General features: G+C 39.8%; 1 protein-coding gene across 1 annotated transcript in view; it reads right to left on the bottom strand.

Annotated features, from left to right (window-relative positions):
• Positions 1 to 17914, bottom strand: part of LOC139716862 (KICSTOR complex protein SZT2-like) — a 108826-nt gene extending 90912 nt beyond the window's left edge. Inside the window, exons 1-17 of the mRNA XM_071628391.1 lie at positions 17710 to 17914; positions 14716 to 14841; positions 12642 to 12824; positions 11598 to 11675; positions 10608 to 10700; positions 9953 to 10052; positions 8861 to 9100; positions 8390 to 8610; positions 7370 to 7469; positions 6837 to 6882; positions 6086 to 6243; positions 4761 to 4857; positions 3853 to 3987; positions 2657 to 2815; positions 1590 to 1655; positions 1103 to 1153; positions 321 to 473 (exon numbers count right to left, since the gene is read on the bottom strand). Of these exons, the coding sequence (XP_071484492.1) occupies positions 321 to 473; positions 1103 to 1153; positions 1590 to 1655; positions 2657 to 2815; positions 3853 to 3987; positions 4761 to 4857; positions 6086 to 6243; positions 6837 to 6882; positions 7370 to 7469; positions 8390 to 8610; positions 8861 to 9100; positions 9953 to 10052; positions 10608 to 10700; positions 11598 to 11675; positions 12642 to 12824; positions 14716 to 14841; positions 17710 to 17769 (2066 nt within the window). The 5' untranslated portion in view covers positions 17770 to 17914. The remainder of the gene's footprint in view (positions 1 to 320; positions 474 to 1102; positions 1154 to 1589; positions 1656 to 2656; positions 2816 to 3852; positions 3988 to 4760; positions 4858 to 6085; positions 6244 to 6836; positions 6883 to 7369; positions 7470 to 8389; positions 8611 to 8860; positions 9101 to 9952; positions 10053 to 10607; positions 10701 to 11597; positions 11676 to 12641; positions 12825 to 14715; positions 14842 to 17709) is intronic.
• Between the last annotated feature and the right edge of the window lie 2615 nt (positions 17915 to 20529).

Here is a 20529-nt window from a genome sequence, read left to right on the forward strand (position 1 = left end):
CGAAAATAAAACCCCCGCGAAATATATAGCGTATACAGTAGTTGGTGCTGAAGAAGAACAGAGCTAAACACACTGAATACTGGGCTCATTAGTGCATAAGATGCAGTCTACACATCACAAATGCCAATGCAATGACTGCTTAACAACTGCATGTACAAATGAACATGGCACTCCGTAGTAATTGATTATGCACGACCTTGGTCTTCGTCAAGAGTGTAAGTGTGCAATGGAGCTGGGCAGGTTGAGGGTTAACATTGCGAGCAAAATGCACGCCCTGAGAGATGCTCTTCTTGGAGACACAGTGGAGGGTGTGAACTCACGTAAAGTTGAGCTTGATGTAGCTGTGGTTGTCGAGGAGGATGAAGGTGCTCTTCTTCTTCAGGAGGCTGTTGACCTCCTTGAGGGCCATGCGGTACTGGATGCTGGCATACCGGCCGCTGGAGTTGGGCAGGTGCAGGTGCTTTGGAAGGGGTCTGCAGTTATTAACGGGGGGGTGGGGGGGGGGGAGGGGAGAGTTGACGGAAATGTGTCAAAGACATAAACGCAAGAGCATATACCACTCAAAAGAATCTGTACCTCAAGGGAATGTAATATACATGTACCACTTAAAGGAATCTGTATCTCAAGGGAATGTAATGAAATGCATGACAGTAGTAAAATTACAGAAACAAATTCACTGTAAATGGCAGTTTGTGTTAAAAGTGAAACATCTTCATATTGTAGATTAGAGAACAGAAAATGGTTAAAATCAGTACTCAATGGGCGCCTCTCCAAAAATATGGTCACTACAGGACAGTAAAAAGATAATCCAGTGGGGGTGGGGAAGGGGGGCGGTGGTGGAATTGCATGAATTTTCACTTATTTGCCATTTTCTCAATGCATGATATTTTTTCTTATGAATCCATTTGTGTCACATTCATAGAATGGTAGAATACCACTCACATGTTTGCCTACACATCATTCCACTGCAATGGAAGCTACATATTGAATCATTCATTTCAATCTCAATTTTGTTTAATGTTGAGAAAGTCAGAGCTTTGCTTTGATCCAATAAGATTCCACTTTAACAGAGTTCACTGTGTACTTTGGTTTGCATACTCACAGGTCTGGCAAGAGGAGCATTCCGATGCGGTGAGTGTGAAGCCAGCGTTGCCTGCATTGTATGAGATGTACAACTCAGTGATAGATGCAGTGACAAGAATGCTTACACCCAACAGACAAACTTCTAAACAGACTTGGTAATAAGTACAGTTGCCTCCTCTTCATTTGGACAGACTGGGTGTAGCGAGCATTGTCCAGACAGGGTGTTTTTTATTTTCTAGATAGGTATACAGTAACTGCCTCACTAGCAGAACAGCTTGAATGTTGAGAGGATAGTCCTAGTTAGGAGGTGTTCCTCATTAGCTGACAAAGAATAAACAGTGACCATTAACACTGGGGTGCAGTGAAAAGGCTTCTGTCAGCAATTCCCTATGAAGAACTTCCCTTCAAGACGTTTATGTTGAATTCACAATATCCTATGTACATCTTCCTCCCCTTCTTCTTATCCTGTCACATGACCAGTGAACAAGACGATTAGAAAGCCTTACCATCTCTTTGGTTCCATCAGAGCGATGCGTTTCCAGAAAGCAGCAAACTGATCCAGCCCGGAGTCCCTTTACAAAAGAGAAAATCACAGAATATGATGCCATAACATTTTACTAGTTGAAAAGTGATCAGAAGACTATGAAATATACATAAGAAATTCTTGTAAGAAATCTGTGGAAGCCGAGGGAAGCATAATGTCATCCTTGTTGAGTACAATGCAGCTGCACCATCAAAGTGATAATTTGCATAATGGTAAATATTGTAAACAAATATGTGCAAGAACCTACAAAACACAATGATTCTGCAGCATCTTTGATATAAATGGGTGCAGGAACAAAAGAGTGTTGTTTCAAAATACAACACTGCTACACGTCAGTTTTGAGTTGATGTTAGTGCTTTTTGAAAGTATCAATAGATGAGACATATCGACTCACATGTAGCCAATACACCAGTCTGTCATAACCTGTTGAGGACGAGTCCTGACTTTACTCGGGCAGGTATCTATGGGAAATGCGTGTGTATAGCAAAATCAGCCCGTCCTCAATGGGTTAAAGAGCCCCCTGTCAGTCTCATGTGGATCGCAATGTTGGCCAAAAATATGATAAAAAGATTCATACTTGATCTTTTTAATGATTGGCCTTGAAAAATATTAGAGGAACCACAAGTGGGCCTCTGGTTGAAAAAGGTTGAAAAACATGATTATGGAGGGCACTAATATGCAGAGTTTAACTTAAAGGAGATGAAATTATCACAAACCTATACCCTGTCACTAAGTCTTGCAGAAAGGCAATTATGTTGTGGTAGCTGTGTCTAAATCAGGGATGCCAAACATAGAATGAAAAAGGAAGCCTGAAATACATCTAAATGAAGCTACTTTGTACACAAAATGCTCTGAACTTGGATACTACCAGGGCCTGCATTTAGGCTTTTGCCTGAAAACTGACATCTCTGCCAAACATAGATGCAATGAGTTCTACACCAGGTCTCCTGTCAGCAAGAAGCAACAGCATCAACAAAACCCAGCATCCTCATGTCACCTTCCCTTCTTGATTTAGTCAACTCAACTCACTTGGGGTTGTGGGGCTGTTGGGCAAGAACCGGTGAGGTGGAGTTGGGGGGCATGTAGAACAGAGGCATACCCCCCTTGGTACTCTCTGGCACTGTGTAGTAGATGGGGTTGGCCGCAAAGGACTGCAGGTGCACTAGCAGCTGGTCTGTCTCTCGCAAGCTGTTGGAAAACAAGAAAACGGTCGCCAGGAATATTCAGCATTGCGGAATTTTCCAGAAGTGTCATACTCTACTAAATTAGCCAAAATGCATGAACATACACTTTTTTTTGCTGCTGACATATCAACATATTTACTGAAATAGTGTTGAGTCTGTAATTCCATTACCAAGTCCACTGACAAAGATCCAGCATGTAAACAAATTAAAAGTTGCTATATTTACAGATCTAAGCTACAGGGGTGTAAATATCAAAGATGACACCAAGTATGAACACGTGTGTGTGAAAGACAAGAACAGGGACTAAAGGATGAGTCTTCCCAAACTCCTTTCCATTACAGCATGTCTCAGTCCGCTCAAACCCACACTACATTAAACATCCACACTGCAAATCTTCCCCTCCCTCCCCCCCCCAAAAAAAAAAACAACAAAAAACAATGTTGCTTCAAATGTCCTTGAGAACAATCATACAAGTGTACTGTAAACAGGTACTCCGCAAGTCAACTGAAAAAAAAAAATCAACAACTCACAAAAAATATTGCCTCCCGTAACACAAATGCACTATGTATTTTCTCCACGGTGTGGAATCACTATTAAACTTTTCATCTGAAAGAGATATCACTTTAATATTTATCATTCCTTCTCACTTGTTTTTGATACTTCTTACCTGTATTTGGAAATTTAATCACTTGCAACATTGTCTTAATATTCCCAATTAATCAAATGCTATACCAGTAAAATATATGACATACACACTAATAAAGTTGAAGCTCCTTTTTTCCTATCTCTCTTTTCTGCATACTGTCACTAAATTGTACAGTTTAGATTGGGCTTGTGTTTTCTGTGAATTATCAAACAAATTGCAATGACATACTTAGCACTTTGTTCAAGTGGAAAACAGGAACCAATGAAATACCATATAAAAAGCAAAAAGTTACATATCAAATTTATCAAAATAATCGATCAATGCCATCAAATGTGACTCCCTTGTGACTGACCCACTTGACTATGATGTTACCACGGGCAACAACAACAACTAACCTCTGCAGGGTCTGCCAGAAGTTCCTGACCACCTTGGTGCGGTAGGTGTTCTGACGGCTGTTCTTCATGGGGCACGTGATGTCGTGCAGGAACTCGTAGCTACCTTCCATGATGATCTCCACGTGTGTGACGTGTCTGGGACCCATGAGGAGGGGGACAAGAGCACAGAAATAAAAAACAAGAACAAAACAAGGGCCAATTATCGGTATCGCCAATACCTAGGTGCCGTGCGCAGAGCAGCATTTTAGATGCATTATGGGATAGCTCAGGGGACAAACTTGCCCCCGGTTTCGGCTGCATATGCACTCAGTCACATACTGTCTTTATCCAGGGGTATTTTTTGTTGAAGATTTCTTCGCTTTCCATCATGTGACCAGTACATTGAAGCCTAGCAGTACTGAACCATGACTCTAGCGGCCGCAAATCAGTAAAATTTAGAAACTTTCAACTCTTTTAAAGCTGAATTATAGCCAAGAAAAAAGGAGTAACAACGTAAAAGCAGACAAATAACTCCATTGAATCGTATGGGAACTGCAACGCGAGCGAGACAACCAGAAGCGACAATGGCACCGAGGAATCCCACAGTGCATCTGTGACAGGGCTCTTCAGCATGAACAGAAGTTTTCTGCGCATTGGCAATACCGAGAATTAGTTACAATTGTATAAGTCCACCATCTACGAAACCAATGAAGTGGAAATCAGTCTGAGCTATTGTACTGAAAGGCATTCATGGGAAGGCATTAGGAAAACATCGCACAACATTTGGCAGATTATCTTTACTGTAAGCCAAAGGAATACAATTGTTCATAAAGAAAGACAAGGTGTACACCTAATATTAATAAGAATACAATACACTACAATTGTAAACAAAAACCTTTAGAATCTTAAAGCATATTAAACTGCCTTACCTGCTGGTATAGAGAGGCCATGGGGCTGTCGCTATGTACTCTATCCTGGCATTGTACTTCCATGGCAACGCCAGACGTACCTCAATGTCATTCCCATCTGTAAGGAGATAAAATTTGAAAGCTACGATTGATAACATTTGTACACACAAAGCCTAATTCATGCACTTACATGTATGATATCTATGATTATACTCTGGTATAATTTGGTTAACATACATGTATCATGTCACAATGGAAAACTAGCACCAAAGATACATTCTATAACAGAAAAAAAAACATTACAGGTGCATATCAATGCTCATCATCAACACACGTCATATAACATTTGCTGGGCACCAACTAAAACCACTGTGCATTGCCTGTCCCAATTCATATGACATGCTGGAAAACAACCACATGAAATGCATGATTCATGTTTACAAACTTAGCATACATGTTGCAAATCTTATCTCAAGCAACTTGATAGAAGGAAGTGTATTCACAAGAAAGAAAAAGAAGAAAATAAAAATTCCCTTGCTTAACAACTTTCCCATTATCAAAGAAAGACTATGTGTACATGTACATGCTACAAAAAATGGCATAAATACCAGGGGGTGTGTTTAAGTTTGTACAGTTGTGTGCATGGGTGTACAATGTATGTACGGAATGTATATGCCTGATTAGTCAAAAAGGGCCTGAACTTTTGATCCTAGCAGAATCGTCATCAGGGGCAAAATGACAAACAGGCAGGGAAAGCAATCACATATAAAGACTTCACACAACAAGAACAATCATGGGAGGGCTAGGGACACAGAACAAAGAAAACAAAAGGAAAGGGTCGGAGGTTATGGGCAAGGAGCCAAACAGCTAAAGGTAGGGGGATTAAAGCAGGAGGGTGGACAGACAAAAGGCAGAGGTGGGTCAGTGATGATCCTGGGGATCGAGGGGGGGCAACCTGTGAAGGATAAGGATGAATAGGAGGCAAAATCAAACAAGATATTAGGAACAACAGACGGATAATGAAAGGAAAAGAGTAAAAGTAACAGCAGTATTAGTGGGTGGGGGGGGGGGGGGGGGGGAGGGAGCAAGCAGCGAGCCCTAACCTGGTGTACCAAGAAGAGGCAACAAAATGAAAGTGAGAGTCAATCAACAAATTCAGGTTACCAAACAGACAAACAGATTCAAAGTATATATGAAATAATGATAATAATAACAGTATCAATAATAATAATCAATAATAATAATAACAATAATGATACTAGCAATACAGTTGTAATAATGACAATTATAATTATGAAAAAAAAACACACAAAAAGGGGGGAAAAGCACAAATTTATTTGACTGACTGTTGGTCAGGAGTGCATCCTTGATGGTGTAGCCCTCCCGGAGTCGGATCGAGAGGACGTTAGCCAGGCCGGTGTGCAGGGTGGTGCTGTTGTGCTTCTTACGGATGAGTGGGATTGTGCACAGTCCCTGATCATTGAAGGCAAACGAGGGCTGGATGCTGGAAGAGATTTTGGGGTGTTTTAAAAGAAGTCACTCCAAATTACACATTTTCTGGCTGCTGATATTGACCGACTGACTTGCCACAAAACAATCTAACCTGATATAGATACTTTGTATATGAATGGATGAATTCATAATCATCTCACAAAATTCAAACTCACAAAAGGAAACGAATACATTGGCCTATACATTTGTGTATCCGTCAATGAATTCAAAACTCGCGAAAGGGAATGAGTACGTGGACCTATCCATCAATTAATCACTAAATCAAACACACAAATATTCCAGTACACTTACTTTTATAATCTATATTGCCAAAAGTAGTTCATGCCCACTGCATTTTTATTCATAAAATCACTACCAAACCCACATAGAAATTCGCAATTACATAGCTTTACACATTTAAAAGATTGATAACAGTAATAATCTGTATTTTAGAACATTTTACAGACAGCAGTTGGATCCATGGCATAGTGTAGTTTCCATATTGAACTTATCAAGTAACTCAAACTGCATATATCTGAAGAGAAAATTACAAACTTTTCAAGCACATCATATTAGATACACCAAGGCTCAAAATCAACATCTTACCTTTCAGCCCATCCAGAGTCAGAAGAGATTACCTTGTGTTGACGGCCTGAATTTGGGGGAAAAAATGACCGATGTTAGCTGAACAAACAAGTCTATTGACAGCTATTCGGAGCATATTCTTACTTTATTATGACACACACTATGGTACATCTTAGTGGCGCATCACAATCAGGTTTTGACAAAGTTCCTATATATGTCTGCACTTCTCTGAAACACAAGATCTGTGTACAATTACACTGTATTTGTTTCGATCTATTCTACATGGCCACTAGGAAAATACTTAAATGCTTATATGCAAGCCATCATGGGACTGACAGTCCCCTCCAAATGGACAACACAGTATGGACAAAATGCCTCGCCTAGAGGCACAATTGCTGCAGCCAGCGGTTTAATCATTCTATTTGACTCTGCTTTACGTTGTTGAATAGACGTTTAAACTTGCTTTAATGTAATATTCGGAAACATCGCACTCATAAACATTGAATATTTGTATAATCATTGTACCATACAACATGATAAAGTGATGTTTTCACCTTTGATGAGATCAATCTTGATACCATCAAGTCCTTTTTGGAAACTCCATGACAAGAAGGCTCTGTGGTATTGATTCATCTTCCCATCTTCCAGAGATTCCTGACATGGATTAAAAGCAAGGTCACAGACATAGGTGTAATCAGATGACTAATAAGATAAAGACGATTCATCTCTACTTCAACAACAACTCTCTTGTTTAGGTGTAATCTCATGACTGATAGATAAAGATGTTTGATTTTTACCTCAACAAAAACTCTCTTGTTTGTTTATTAATTCATTTATTCACTCACTCATTCATTCATTCCTTCTTTCCTTCCTTTCCATCTATACCTCAGCAACAACTCTCTTGTTTGTTAATTCATTTATTCACTCATTCGTTCATTTCCTTCCTTTCTTCCTCCCTTTTCATCTATACCTCGACAAAACTCGTTTGTTTAATTCATTTATTCACTCATTCATTTATTCATTCATTCACTCATTCATTTATTCATTCATTCATTTATTCCTTCCTTCCCTCCCTCCTTCAAAAAAATGAACAAATCGCTTCAAAGGTACAAGTACACAAATACAAAGAACTGAAGATAACTAATGCAGAGAAATGGATATGTCTGATAAGTACTTTCTCACAAGGTTTTTTTTTTCCCCTGCAAATCTTCACAACAGCCAGGGATTCACAAACTTTTGGTCTAAGCACACTGTTTGTGTCTAAACCTTACTTTCATACAGAAATCTTCCCTTTAATGAGAGAGTGCAATAATGTTGAACCGACATTCTATCATTTTCCTTTTCCCTGCATTTTGTTTGTTTGTTTGTTTGTTTGTTTGACTGGGTTGTTCTTTACTCATACATGTAGCTTTTTTTTTAAAGAATACTCAAGGTCTAGCAAACATCCTTTCACTCAAGATTCGGCACTCTGTATACTCAGGCAAGTGTCTATGGGAAATGCGTGTTGTAGCCAAATCAGCCTGTCCTCAATGGGTTAATCAACATTCTTTGAGTGAGGAATAGACTTCACTTACAAAGCTGGGGCAGCTGGAAAGGAAAGCTCCAAAGGTTGCCGTGGCGATGAACTGCATGATCTCTGTGTGGGGGACATAGCCGAAGCCGGAGTGAGGATGGAAGCCCTTGCCCAGCTGGATGAAGGAGCATGCCGTGGTGCTGGTCCTCATCTGAGACAGGAGAGTGTTCAGTGTGGGAGCATCTGGGACTGCAGCCACCCCGTCGGTGATCACTACAATACCTAGATGGGCAAAGCCAACAGCACAACACAGTGTGTCAATACCTGTCTACCATCTTGTTTTATCTTGTGCAACTATGGAGGGCAAGATGGAATGAGGGAAAGGTTAGTTTGACAACCTCCTCTTGAAAAAACAAAAAAAACAAACAAACAAAACTATTCTTCGCCCCATCTCTGTAATCTGATCACAATTACCTGAACAGTAACTACACTTCTTCCATGTTGCACAGAATACAGTGTTTTAGTGTCATACCTGCACTCGTGTTTTCTGGCAGGAGCTGTAAGGCAAGGACGCCACACCACAGCATGTTGACGAACGTAGCCTCAGGGTTGGCCATCTCCACCTTGGGTGGAGGCCGGTGACTGGTGCTCCCCCTCCCCCTGCCTGGGCTGTCTGTGTGACCACTCCCAATAATGGTGTCCAGCCCATCGGTCAGCCAACCATCCACTCCATCGAGGGCGACTGGTTCAGGGTTGTTTGGCCGCAGCATACCTGTATGACAGAAGGTCAAAGATCATCTCTTAGAGTTTGTTAATTATCCCATTGAGGATGGACTGATTTTACTATAACACACATTTCCCATAGACAATTGCCCTAGTATACTCGTACTCAGGACTCATCCTCAAAAGGTTAAACAGTTCAAACTGAACACTACTGTAAGATACTATGTAAAATTCTTCCTTCTTCTTTTCCCCCATTGTTTTATAACTGAAAAGTTACAAATTTTCTGCAAACTCTATTGGGATTTCAGATTCTCAGCAGAACAGGGTAACCCTGACAGGGCTTTGTTCACTGATTAGCAGCGATGTCTGGAAACTAATGGCCAATAAATAGAGATTACCTAATCCCCCTAATCCCTACTAAGTGTCACTGTGTCCTTCCCTGTTGGACTGAGATACATTGATACACCTGAGTAGGCTTGAAAATCTACAACAAACTATAGGTTAGATTACTTTAATTGCTTTAACATGAAAAGCTTGGTAAGTTGAGACAAATGCCTGGTGACATAAAGGGTTAAGCAGTGATACAGGTGCAAGTTAGAGTACCGGGTACACCTAGGGACTGTATTATTAGCCCAGGGAACCTGAAGTATGGTGGTTGGGAAATGAACTCTTGCTTAAACTTCTTTTGAAGAGTTACTATTTGGTTCATAAACTTTAACAGGACTTGCTCACTGTAAAATGCAAAGTGAATGGACTCTTTCTTTGAAACTGACCACTTTGATTGAGGAGATACTCTTTGATTCACTGGTACTCCGCCCACCTTTGCGAGCAGACATACTCAAATGTTTAGTATCTTGTGAGAGATGAAGGCAGTCAAGCCAGTGTTAATTAGTACACTCACTATTGTAGATCTTGTTCTCAAAGTCCTCCAGCTGTGAATGGATACGTTCGAGGAACACATCAACGTTCTGAGTTGTCAGAAGGCATCCTTGTACCAAAACCTGCAACAGCAAAGAAGTTTCACACACATGTTTCTTGGAATCTGCTACACCGACAATTTTCTTTTATTTGCAAAGAATGTAATACGTTCAATCTTTTTACATGGTAGTGATCTTGATTTGCATTAACCGTTTCTGTGGATGTAGTGAATCAATATTTCCCAGAGTTGTTTATACTTATAAACTGCAACTGAATCATTTTCATGCTATCTTGCTTTACAAATAGATGGCTAACATTGTTATCTCTTGCACTTCATACTAAGACCAGGGACATCTCTTCCATATCCTGTTTTAAAATAAAGCTGTGGTTGTTACAAGTTTGTACTGGTAGAATTTACACACACACAATAAAACACACAGACACAGATACATACAATACACACATACTGTGTACATCATACATACATACAAATGTGCAGACACACACATACACAAACACGTACAATATTTCTGCTTTGTACATATACACATGTACATATCCCTGATGTATTGCGCACAACTGCTACCACTATTGCTTGCCTCACTACTTCAATGCTGACCACCCACTCGGTCACTCACCTGCTGAGTTGTAAGTTGAGCCAGGGGAGTGTAAGCGATGACCGTCACATAGAGGTGGGGCGAGAGGAGAATGGGACTGCCCGGTACACAGAACTATGTACGAAATGGGACAGGGAAAATCACAGGAGAATTTAATACCCAAGCAGGTTCATTCAAACTTGCACAGGAAGTTTTGCCTCTGACACCCTTCACATGGACACATGTTTTATGCATACAATTTTAATCATTTCAAATTACTAAAAATTGCAGTTGCCCCATCAACAGCTTACTCACCCCAACTGATTGGTTGTTCTATGGATGTTGCCATTATAGTTAGTGCAATTATCACAAAATGATAGAACTGAAAACTCCTTTACGACACATGCCCTGGCACTGAGCATGACATCATACACTATAATATCATTCCTTCTGAAAAAAAAAAAAACACTCTAATGACCTAGGAGTACCTTTCTACTTTATTGCCTCATTTTCCTTATTATTTCATAACTCCTCCTCATGGAAAATGAAAATGAAAGGAGGTTCATGATATGGAGGTACTGCTGGCCAAACTATGCAGTCCACGGCATTGTGATTTGAAATAAATGAATGGAGACTAAATATTCCTTGAGACTTTAATCTAAAAAATCTACAAACAGTACGTATCTTATCTGTAAATGCATGCATAAAGCACGCACTATGATGCACCTCACTTTTGCCCTACACCTCTATTACCATTGTAATCTTTAACATACTGGTTCATTTTTTTTTTTTTTTGTCTAGATATTGCATAATATTCTGCAAATCAGGCATGCTCTAGTATCTTAATTTGAGTCTTGCTTTTACGGCATAATACTCACTTTACTAAATGGAAATAACATTGTAAGCTCTTACATGAAGGTAAGCAAAATAACATCTGCATTCTCTCCATTAATGTGATAGCATGTCATGCAGAGATTTCATTCACTGGCTTACTGGTCCATTAAAATATCCACATTTTGCTGTTCAACTTACTGGCTTTGTGATTCCCTTCAGGTATTTCTTCAGCGCTGCGTGACACTCGGCTATGTGGATGTTGCCAGATAGAATATCCTAGAATTAAAAAAAATGACAGGAATATTCTTTCATATTTGCAAATAAGTATTCCTGTGATGATCTCTACTACAGCCTAATTACTGTTAATGCACTGGTCAAGCATATGTTATGTGTGTTGCCCAGTGCTTGGCAATACAGATTCACACGCGCATTATGTACGTATGTCAACATGATGAATAGCACTTTATTTGCAACAACTTGGAAAATATACACTGTACTACTTTACACAAATGCTGACTAATGTGGTGCAAAATCTTGTCATTTCTGAAATGGAGCAATTTATCTGTGGGAAACATTCAATTTACAATGCTACAGGGGTACAAGAAATTTCAAGAATAGAAATATGTATCAAATACTTCTTATTTCAATACACCAATAGACACAGATTTACAATCCTCACAAAATATCTAAGTTTCTGTATTACATCAAGTGTGGGCCTGTGTTACTTTACTTTAAAGGAATGGTACAGTATTGGTAGAGATGAGAATTTGGCTTTTAATTTTTTGCGAGATACCAAGATAACACTTATAATATAGTACAGAGCATGCCATTTTAAGAGGAATTCAAAGTTTATTTGATGAAAATCGGGTTTGGAATGACTGAAACATCCAAAAACAAAGTAAAACAAAGCAATCGTTAGTCCCACACTTTATTAGAATCGCTCTTTTTGGATATCTCAGCCATTTCAAAACCAATTTTCACCAAATAAACATTGAATTCTTCATAGAATTACATGCTCTTTCATATTTCATAAGAAGTTTCTCATTATCTCACCAAATAATGTTAGAAACCTGAAATTAGGTCTCAACCAAAACTACAAAACGATCCCTTTAATATGATACTGATGTATCTCCATATTGTAATTGAGCGCATTTAGAAAAGATAAGCTTCTTCCTGACACCATTTACAATCTACTCATATTACAAGCAAACCAAACAAGCTGTGCACCACGAATAAACTCACTACAGTGGTCATTGATGGACTTAAATCCAGTACAATGACAAGGCGGTAACGACGGGCCAGGAAGGTTACGTGACAGGTTGGCAGGAGACGGTACTGGACTTGCTGTCCCGGCGCAGGTTCCTGGGCTGGAGCTTGCTTCTTTGGCATCACAGAAAGTATCTCCAACTCTTCCGTAGAGTTCAACTGTGAGGTTAAACATTGTATGTACCATGTCGTAATTACTAGTCTCATGCTTCTGTTAAATTGTTTCTATCCACAGAATGCTGTACTTCCACAAAGTGGGACATCCTTCCTCTATGAGATTCTAAAAGCTCAAAGATGTTAGATTTTTTCAAGTTCCAGTGTGCAAAGGATTGAGATGATATATAATATGCATGAATTGAACAAAAAAAAACACAACAACAACAACATAAAAAACTGGGAATGATAATGATAATGATAATGATAATGACCTCTTCCTGCACTGGCAAGTAACAGCATAAATGGATGAAATGATTGTAAACATTAAACTACATTTTGTGTGATTGCTTACTTAGGACCAAGGAGACTGCATAGTATACGAATAATTTATGAGTTGTGAGTGCATAGGGCACGAATATCGCACGAGGCACGAGATAAGCCACTGGTCTATTCAACAAGGCGCGTAGCGCCGCGTTGAATAGACCAGTGGCGAATCTCGCGCCGAGTGCGGTATTACGTGCCCCAATGCACGAACAAAATCATAAATTATTCGTTTTATACAACACCTTGTCCACAATCACAGTACTAAATTAGTGACCGCTTACTCAGGAAGGCCCAAAAATAAATGTAACATCAGGCAGAGAATTGTAAACCACCCTGTGTACTGCTTTCAAACACTCGTCATGATTCGACCACGACACAGGAATCACAAACTCCGCAGGGTCTATACCCATTATACGCTTACGTTAGATCGAGTTAGGCCTGACTGTTAGGCCGATCTGAGATGTCGGTAGCTCTAGTAGTAGGTCTAGACTTTGTCTATTTCCGAAAATGATTTTGTATAAAAACACAGAAAAATAATCAAATTACGGTTTCTCAACTTGAAATGAAGTCTTGATTTTGGGATCACTGTGGTCCACGTAGCAGATCAGAGTCAAAAGTAAAAACACAGCAGGAGGTGTAAAGGCCGCGATACATGCAACTAGCTAGGTAAAGTAGCTGCGCGTACACGTTAACGTTGCAGTACTCCGCCGCGCCTGGTATGGGAGACTTACCGGCAGCGCAGCGCAGCCGGCCAGCACGTACAATGTACACTGTAGTTTGCTGGCGCTTTGCTACGGGTGGGTGTGAGCCACAGAACATTGTGAGCGGCCATGCATTAGTAGCCCCCCGCGAAGCCGTGCTATAGTACCTTCGAGCCATGCAATAGGCCCATGCCAGGGTCCTATTGTATGGCTGTCACTCTCAATGAGTTTGATAGGTATTTTCTATTGAATGTCATGTGACATGTTCTTGGCCAATTACAATTCGACATCATTCTGAGGTGTTGTATAATAATGGCTAAAACTGAGCAATGAGCTATGTAGGTCAAAGGCAAGCATATGGACCAAATGCATGTTTTTGGTTTTGTTGCTGTTTTTTTTTCTCTCTCTCTCTCCCTTACTTTGATTCATTGAAAAAAAAAAACTATATGACAAGAGAGATTGATACTTTGTTATGATAAATGCAGCATACTTGTTCTAATACAAATATCTTTTATTTATTTTATTTTTTTATTATTCATTTTTTTTTTTTGGTAATGGGTGCATTATAGGGAATATAACAGACTGCCATTGTAGCTCCTCAAAAAATATAATTTGAAAAAACACTGCAGTACCGGTTGATGGATATGGTTATAATGCCTTCAACTGGTTGCATCTGAACAATTACTGTTCCACCTTGACACCACTTCAAATAAATAATTTTGTATACCCACTCTATGGATAATTCCTCTCTCAAACTGCACAAAATTTGTTTCTCAAATTATTCTGGACAGCACTCCTGGCACAAGAAAAAAAAAATAAGAACACAAAAAGAAAAATAGTGACTCCAGTCAAGACAATCTTAGGCTTACCAGATGTTGCTCCTCCTTCACAGTGATGCATTTATTGATATTCCTAAGAAACCAAGATGCCCGGATGTTCCTTGAGATGCGGTACTCCTCCTTCATCAGCAAGTACACCTCAGCAGCATCCAACACCTGGTAAGGAGGAAACATCACACGAATCAAGTGCACCATGTTACAGAGATGCCAGCTTCTTGACATAAAAAACAGACAGAACATCCTAAAAAATATGTGTATGATTTTGGAGAGGAATATCAGATTTTCATAAAACCTTTATACCACCACTACGCACTAGCCCTGGGCCTGTAAAATGTCAAAGCAAAAAATGTTTCCCTGGTAAGAACGGGAAAGTAAAAATGTTGCACTACACATGTAAATGTAATTACTTCATTAACTTTCAGGAGAAAATTGAACAGCATCCGAATAGAATCTACTAGTTTACATGTAACAGTTAGAGGTCTATTTCCTGACATTTATACTCGTCACAAGGTTTTTGTGGGGGTTGCATGAATTTATTTCTACTTGATAGAATAATGTGGTTTTCTGCAGTTTTCTGTGGTTTATCTACAATCTTGATCTCTATTTAATAACTTGGATATATATAGCTGTCTAACGTCAGGGTTAAATTTTGTCTGTTTCCAGGAAAAATGTGCATGGCAGTTGAAATACACCCATGCCTTGGGTGTAAATATTTCAACTATTTGTAACATGTCATAGAAACTAGTGTAGACGATCTAGAACTCTAGACCCTAGGCTACGGGGCCTAGGCCTACATACTCTAACGTAGAGTCATTTACAAATGTAGATCTACATCATAATTCACACATGTTTAAACTTACACTGTATTCTGTAAATTAATCTAGCAGGATTGTAGGAATCTACATTGTATCTATATAAACTACGTTAGTTGTATAATGCTCTTCTTCTTCTTCTTCTTCTTCTTCTTTCAATAAAGTACAGGCCACCTTGTGGTGTATCAGCGTACTGGTGTGGTGCTACAGTATTGTAGGTGCAGCCATGCATATACAGTGCATTTCAAAACGTTTGCTCATGAAAACACATATGTACAGTGCTAGTTAAAATGTGCTGCTAAAAACTGCTCCTGCCATCTAGCAGAGCTGGAGATGTTTCACCTCTTCCTTGAACATCAAAGGAGAGGTGCAATTGATGGCTTGGTCTGGTAGGCTGTTCCACAGTCATGTTGTGTCCGGAATAAAACTTCTCTGGTAGATGAGGGTACGTGCATGAGGAATGCTCAGCATCTGGGAGTGGCCCCTGCGGGTCCTGGGATTCGTGGATAGAATTGTATTGGATGGGATGTCTACACAAGAGTTCATAACACAATACATCATGTAGACTTTCGCTTGAGCTCTACGTTCCTGGAGTGAGGGCCAGCCCAATCTATGAAGCATGTCGGTGACGCTGCCTGTTCGTTGGTAATCCTGAAACACAAAGCGGGCATAACGGCGTTGTACAATCTCCAACCTGTTGATATTGACCTGTGTAAAAGGGTCCCATATTATGCTGGCATACTCCATGATTGGTCTCAGGAGGGTCAGGTAGCACAGCACTTTGATCTTTCTTGGACATGCATGGATGTTTCTTTGAAGAAAGGCACTGGTGGAGTTGGCCTTCTTGGCAACTTGATTGATATGGTGGTTCCAGCTAAGGTTATTCTGAATGTGAATACCAAGGTATTTGGCTGTGTTGGTGTTTGCCAGTGGCTGGCCATGGATGTTGTATGAATTAAGAAGTGGTTTCCTCTTGTTGGTGAGGTGAAGCACTTTGCACAGTTTGTTTGGGTTGAACTGCATTAACCAGTCGGTCTCCCAACACTGTAGGGCATCAAGATTTTGCTGTAATATGTGGGCATCTGCTTCTGACTTGATTGTTTTATAAATCATGCAATCATCCGCAAATAACCTCACAGTGCAGTCGGTGGATAGACACTCAGGCAGATCGTTAATAAACAGAAGGAACAGCAATGGCCCTATGACACTTCCTTGGGGTACCCCTGAAGCAACGTTGACAGAGCTCGAGATGGAACCTTCGAAGATCACCCTTTGAGTTCTGTTGTGGAGGAAGTCAGCAAGCCAGTTGTGGAGTGTTCCCCTTATGCCATAGTAGTCAAGCTTGTAGAGAAGTCTGGAGTGAGGCACCTTGTCAAATGCCTTTGAAAAGTCAAGCAGTATGACATCAATCCGCTCTCTATTATCAATACCCTTTGCAAGGTCATGAATTGCTAGGATGAGCTGGGATGTGCAAGACCTCTTCTTTCGAAATCCATGCTGGACATCTGACAAGATGGTGTGTATATCGAGATGGTCCATGATGTTACTGTGAATGATGTGTTCAAGCATCTTACAGGTTACTGATGTCAGTGAGATGGGCCTGTAGTTGGAGGGATATCGGTCACTTGATTTAAAGACCGGAGATATATTTTCTATTTGCTGCTTTCCAGTCAAGAGGAATCTTGCCTTGATCAAGAGATGCTTGAAAAAATATGGTAAGGATTGGTGTCAATTCTTGGGCTAATTCCTTCAGAAGTCTGGTAGGAATTTCATCAGGACCAGTGGCCTTATGGGGATCAAGTTTGGATAAGAGCTTAAAAACACCAGCGGGGGAGACTGAAATGTTTCCCATGCTTGGATATGGACTTCTATCCTTGTAAGAGATCGTAGATACATCTTCATTCTTGTTAAAGACAGAGGAAAACTGTTGATTCAAGACATTGGCCTTTTGCATGCTATCCAGCTGCAAGAAGGATCCACTTGGTGATCTTAGCTATTCGTTTGATCGTTTGCTATTGATGTACTGCCAGAAACGTTTTGCTACTTTACACTTGGGAAATTTATTTCAACGGATACACGTCTAACTTTGCTGCATTGTACATCTTAGTACATCTTAGACAATTGGGAGAATATTGTAGGTCAATAGTAGTAGATGCAATTAACAACAGAAAAGTTAGCGTATGGGACCGTGCAAACGTATCGCCGCACTTACGATTGGCTGCTGATTGCGTCCTCCCCCATCATCACTGGCACGGCTTTCTTGAAATGCCATTCCGAAATTTATTTGATTATCTGCGTGATTGAGAGGTGTAGTACAGCATTTTGGTGGACATTGCAGCTGCAGTCAAATTAATCTGAAAATGGCTCGAAGAGTTATGGCAACACTCGATTTTGCCTTGCACCTAGTGCTTTACCAGCTGAGCTGAGTGCTATACATGTCGCCGATTGTGATTGTCCCGTCGATTTGGTCAATCACGCACTCAAAATACAGTGGCGTGTATGATACCCTTGTTGTACCACCGGGCACCGTGTTAGCAAGTTTAGGCCTACGCATTTTAATTGTGATTGATTGATTGATTGATTGATTGATTGATTGATTGATTGATTGATTGATTGATTGATTGATTGATTGATTGATTGATTGATTGATTGATTGATTGATTGATTGATTGATTGATTGATTGATTGATTGATTGATTGATTGATTGATTGATTGGTTAATTGCAGTTGCGGATCCAGAGGAAGGGGGGGGGGGGCAAACCGGGCGCGCACCCCCTCTTCATATTTAGTTACAACAAAAGAAATAAAAAGATAAATTGGAGGTGCCCCGGCCCCTTTAATATTGCAAAGGCGCCTCCCCTTTACGGAATTCCTGGATCTGCCACTTGATTGATTGATTCATTGATTCATTGATTCATTCATTCATTCATTCATTCATTCATTCATTCATTCATTCATTCATTCATTCATTCATTCATCGATCGATCGATTCATTGACTCTAATTGCTCACCGTGGACATTCTTCATACATTCGATATTACAACGCAAATATTCACACATAAAGTATAACAGGGTACACTCCAAAATACTTAGACCTACAGGTATATTCATAACACATATATCACATTATGTTTGCCTACTGCCGTTGAAACTGAAGCTGAAACATATTGACATATAGAGTATCATAACACACCCCACAACGTCTGACATTGAACCGACATAACTAACACAAGGACTATTGACATCATTTTTCTCAATTTACCCTCCTTATAACTAATCACGTCAATGTTCGATCATTACGCCCTATCAACCTTTCCTGGAGTGAAAACAAAAAAATACGGGTTTATTTATCATACCTTACGAAAACAAATAATAAACCACAACCGCACTTTTGGGTGACTGATATACCCCCCCCCCCCCCCAAATCGACGCATAAATCGGATAATCCGTTAAAACGTTACCGTATTTTTTAGAACATCCGTGCAGTCACAGCTGGATGAGAAGACTACAGTGTATAACTGTCACACGCGTAGAACGATAGAAGGAAACGATATAAAGAGAATTTCACAAAATGTTAATTTTTGAAGAAAAAAAAAAGAACACATAAGACACACGCACATTCCCTCAACTTGTCACTGACGTGTGTTTAGGGTATGCCCCGTGCTGATCTATAAAGAGGTTAACTCAAACAGACTCAAATTCAAACTTCTTTAATTATGAGAGAAAATTGCAAAAATGTAGAATTTTCTTTATAACTATCTTCTTAGTATCGTTGTACACAATATCTCTCGTGCCATCACAAGCTGAGTAGTCTTCTCATTCAGCGATGGCTGCACTGAAACTTCAAAAATTCATAACTTCAAAGTTTGAACAGATTGTCCGATTTTCCTCAAACTTTCACTGATACGTTTTATTGATATTGCTGCATTTTGCATATATCAATTCACATATACAGAAGCACACACTGTGTATTGATTTTTTTTTTTTATGAGAGTAATATTCTCTTTTTGTTTTCTCATATTGTACAGGGATTTGTGCATTACTATCCGGCCGGATTCCTGCACGCAGGACATTGCTATTGGTGAACCACTGCTCGCACAACGTAGTGTATAGTGCAATGCAGTGAACATCCTCACGATCACAAGCTGCACACAAAATGGTCGCAGAGGGAGCTAAATATACCCGAGGACAGCTCTTTTTCCAATCTGTCAGGAACTGTTATAATTGGCACAGTACTCCGCGGTACCACGGCGATAATATCCCAAACCATTATTGCATGATTACTATTAAAGATATGAGAGCATTTCGGGGCGAGTAAATCTCATTGTAAATGAAATGTACTTTAACATGAAACACAAACTAAGACAAGGCAAACTCAGTGAGACGATGTAAAGGTACCAAAAATCTATATTATCTTTAATATCCAGAATTTTGGAAGAAAAATATTGAAGGGATTAAATTGTTCCGTAAATACCATGTTACTCACGAGTTCCACAAAGGAATGCAACATGTCTTTTGAAGCAGAGCTTAAAATTTGTTGAAATCAATAACATCTCTATAATACGTCTTCTATTATCCAAACTCTATGGGAGAGTGGCTTAAAGCATGGAACGTCAACCGGACAGTCAGTGGAATGCCCTACCCAGATTTCACTTTTCTGTCAACGCCGAGAGAGAGAAAAACAAAAACAAAAACAGGACAGAGGGTAAATTCCCAGGGAAGTTGACACGACTTTTGCTCGTGTTTCCCCCTATTTTTTTTTCTCACTCCATTTGTCAAGTTCACTGCAACATAAATACAAAAGAGTACTAAACGCGTTTGCACTTACAAACCACACACACACACACACACACACACACACACACACACACACACACACACTCTCTCACACAATAGTTTAATCACCGTGGTAATACAAATTTTAATAGTGTCAATTGGCCCCTGTGAATATAGATACGACAGGAAAGTGAGCTCCCTCGATAGAGTAACATCTATAACAGTGAAAAGGACGTACCAGCTTGTTGACCCCTGC

This window comes from Diadema antillarum, unplaced genomic scaffold (assembly GCF_040938485.1).
Source record: "Diadema antillarum isolate AM-2024a unplaced genomic scaffold, OU_Dant_1.0 scf00000071, whole genome shotgun sequence".
Lineage (NCBI taxonomy): Eukaryota > Metazoa > Echinodermata > Echinoidea > Diadematoida > Diadematidae > Diadema > Diadema antillarum.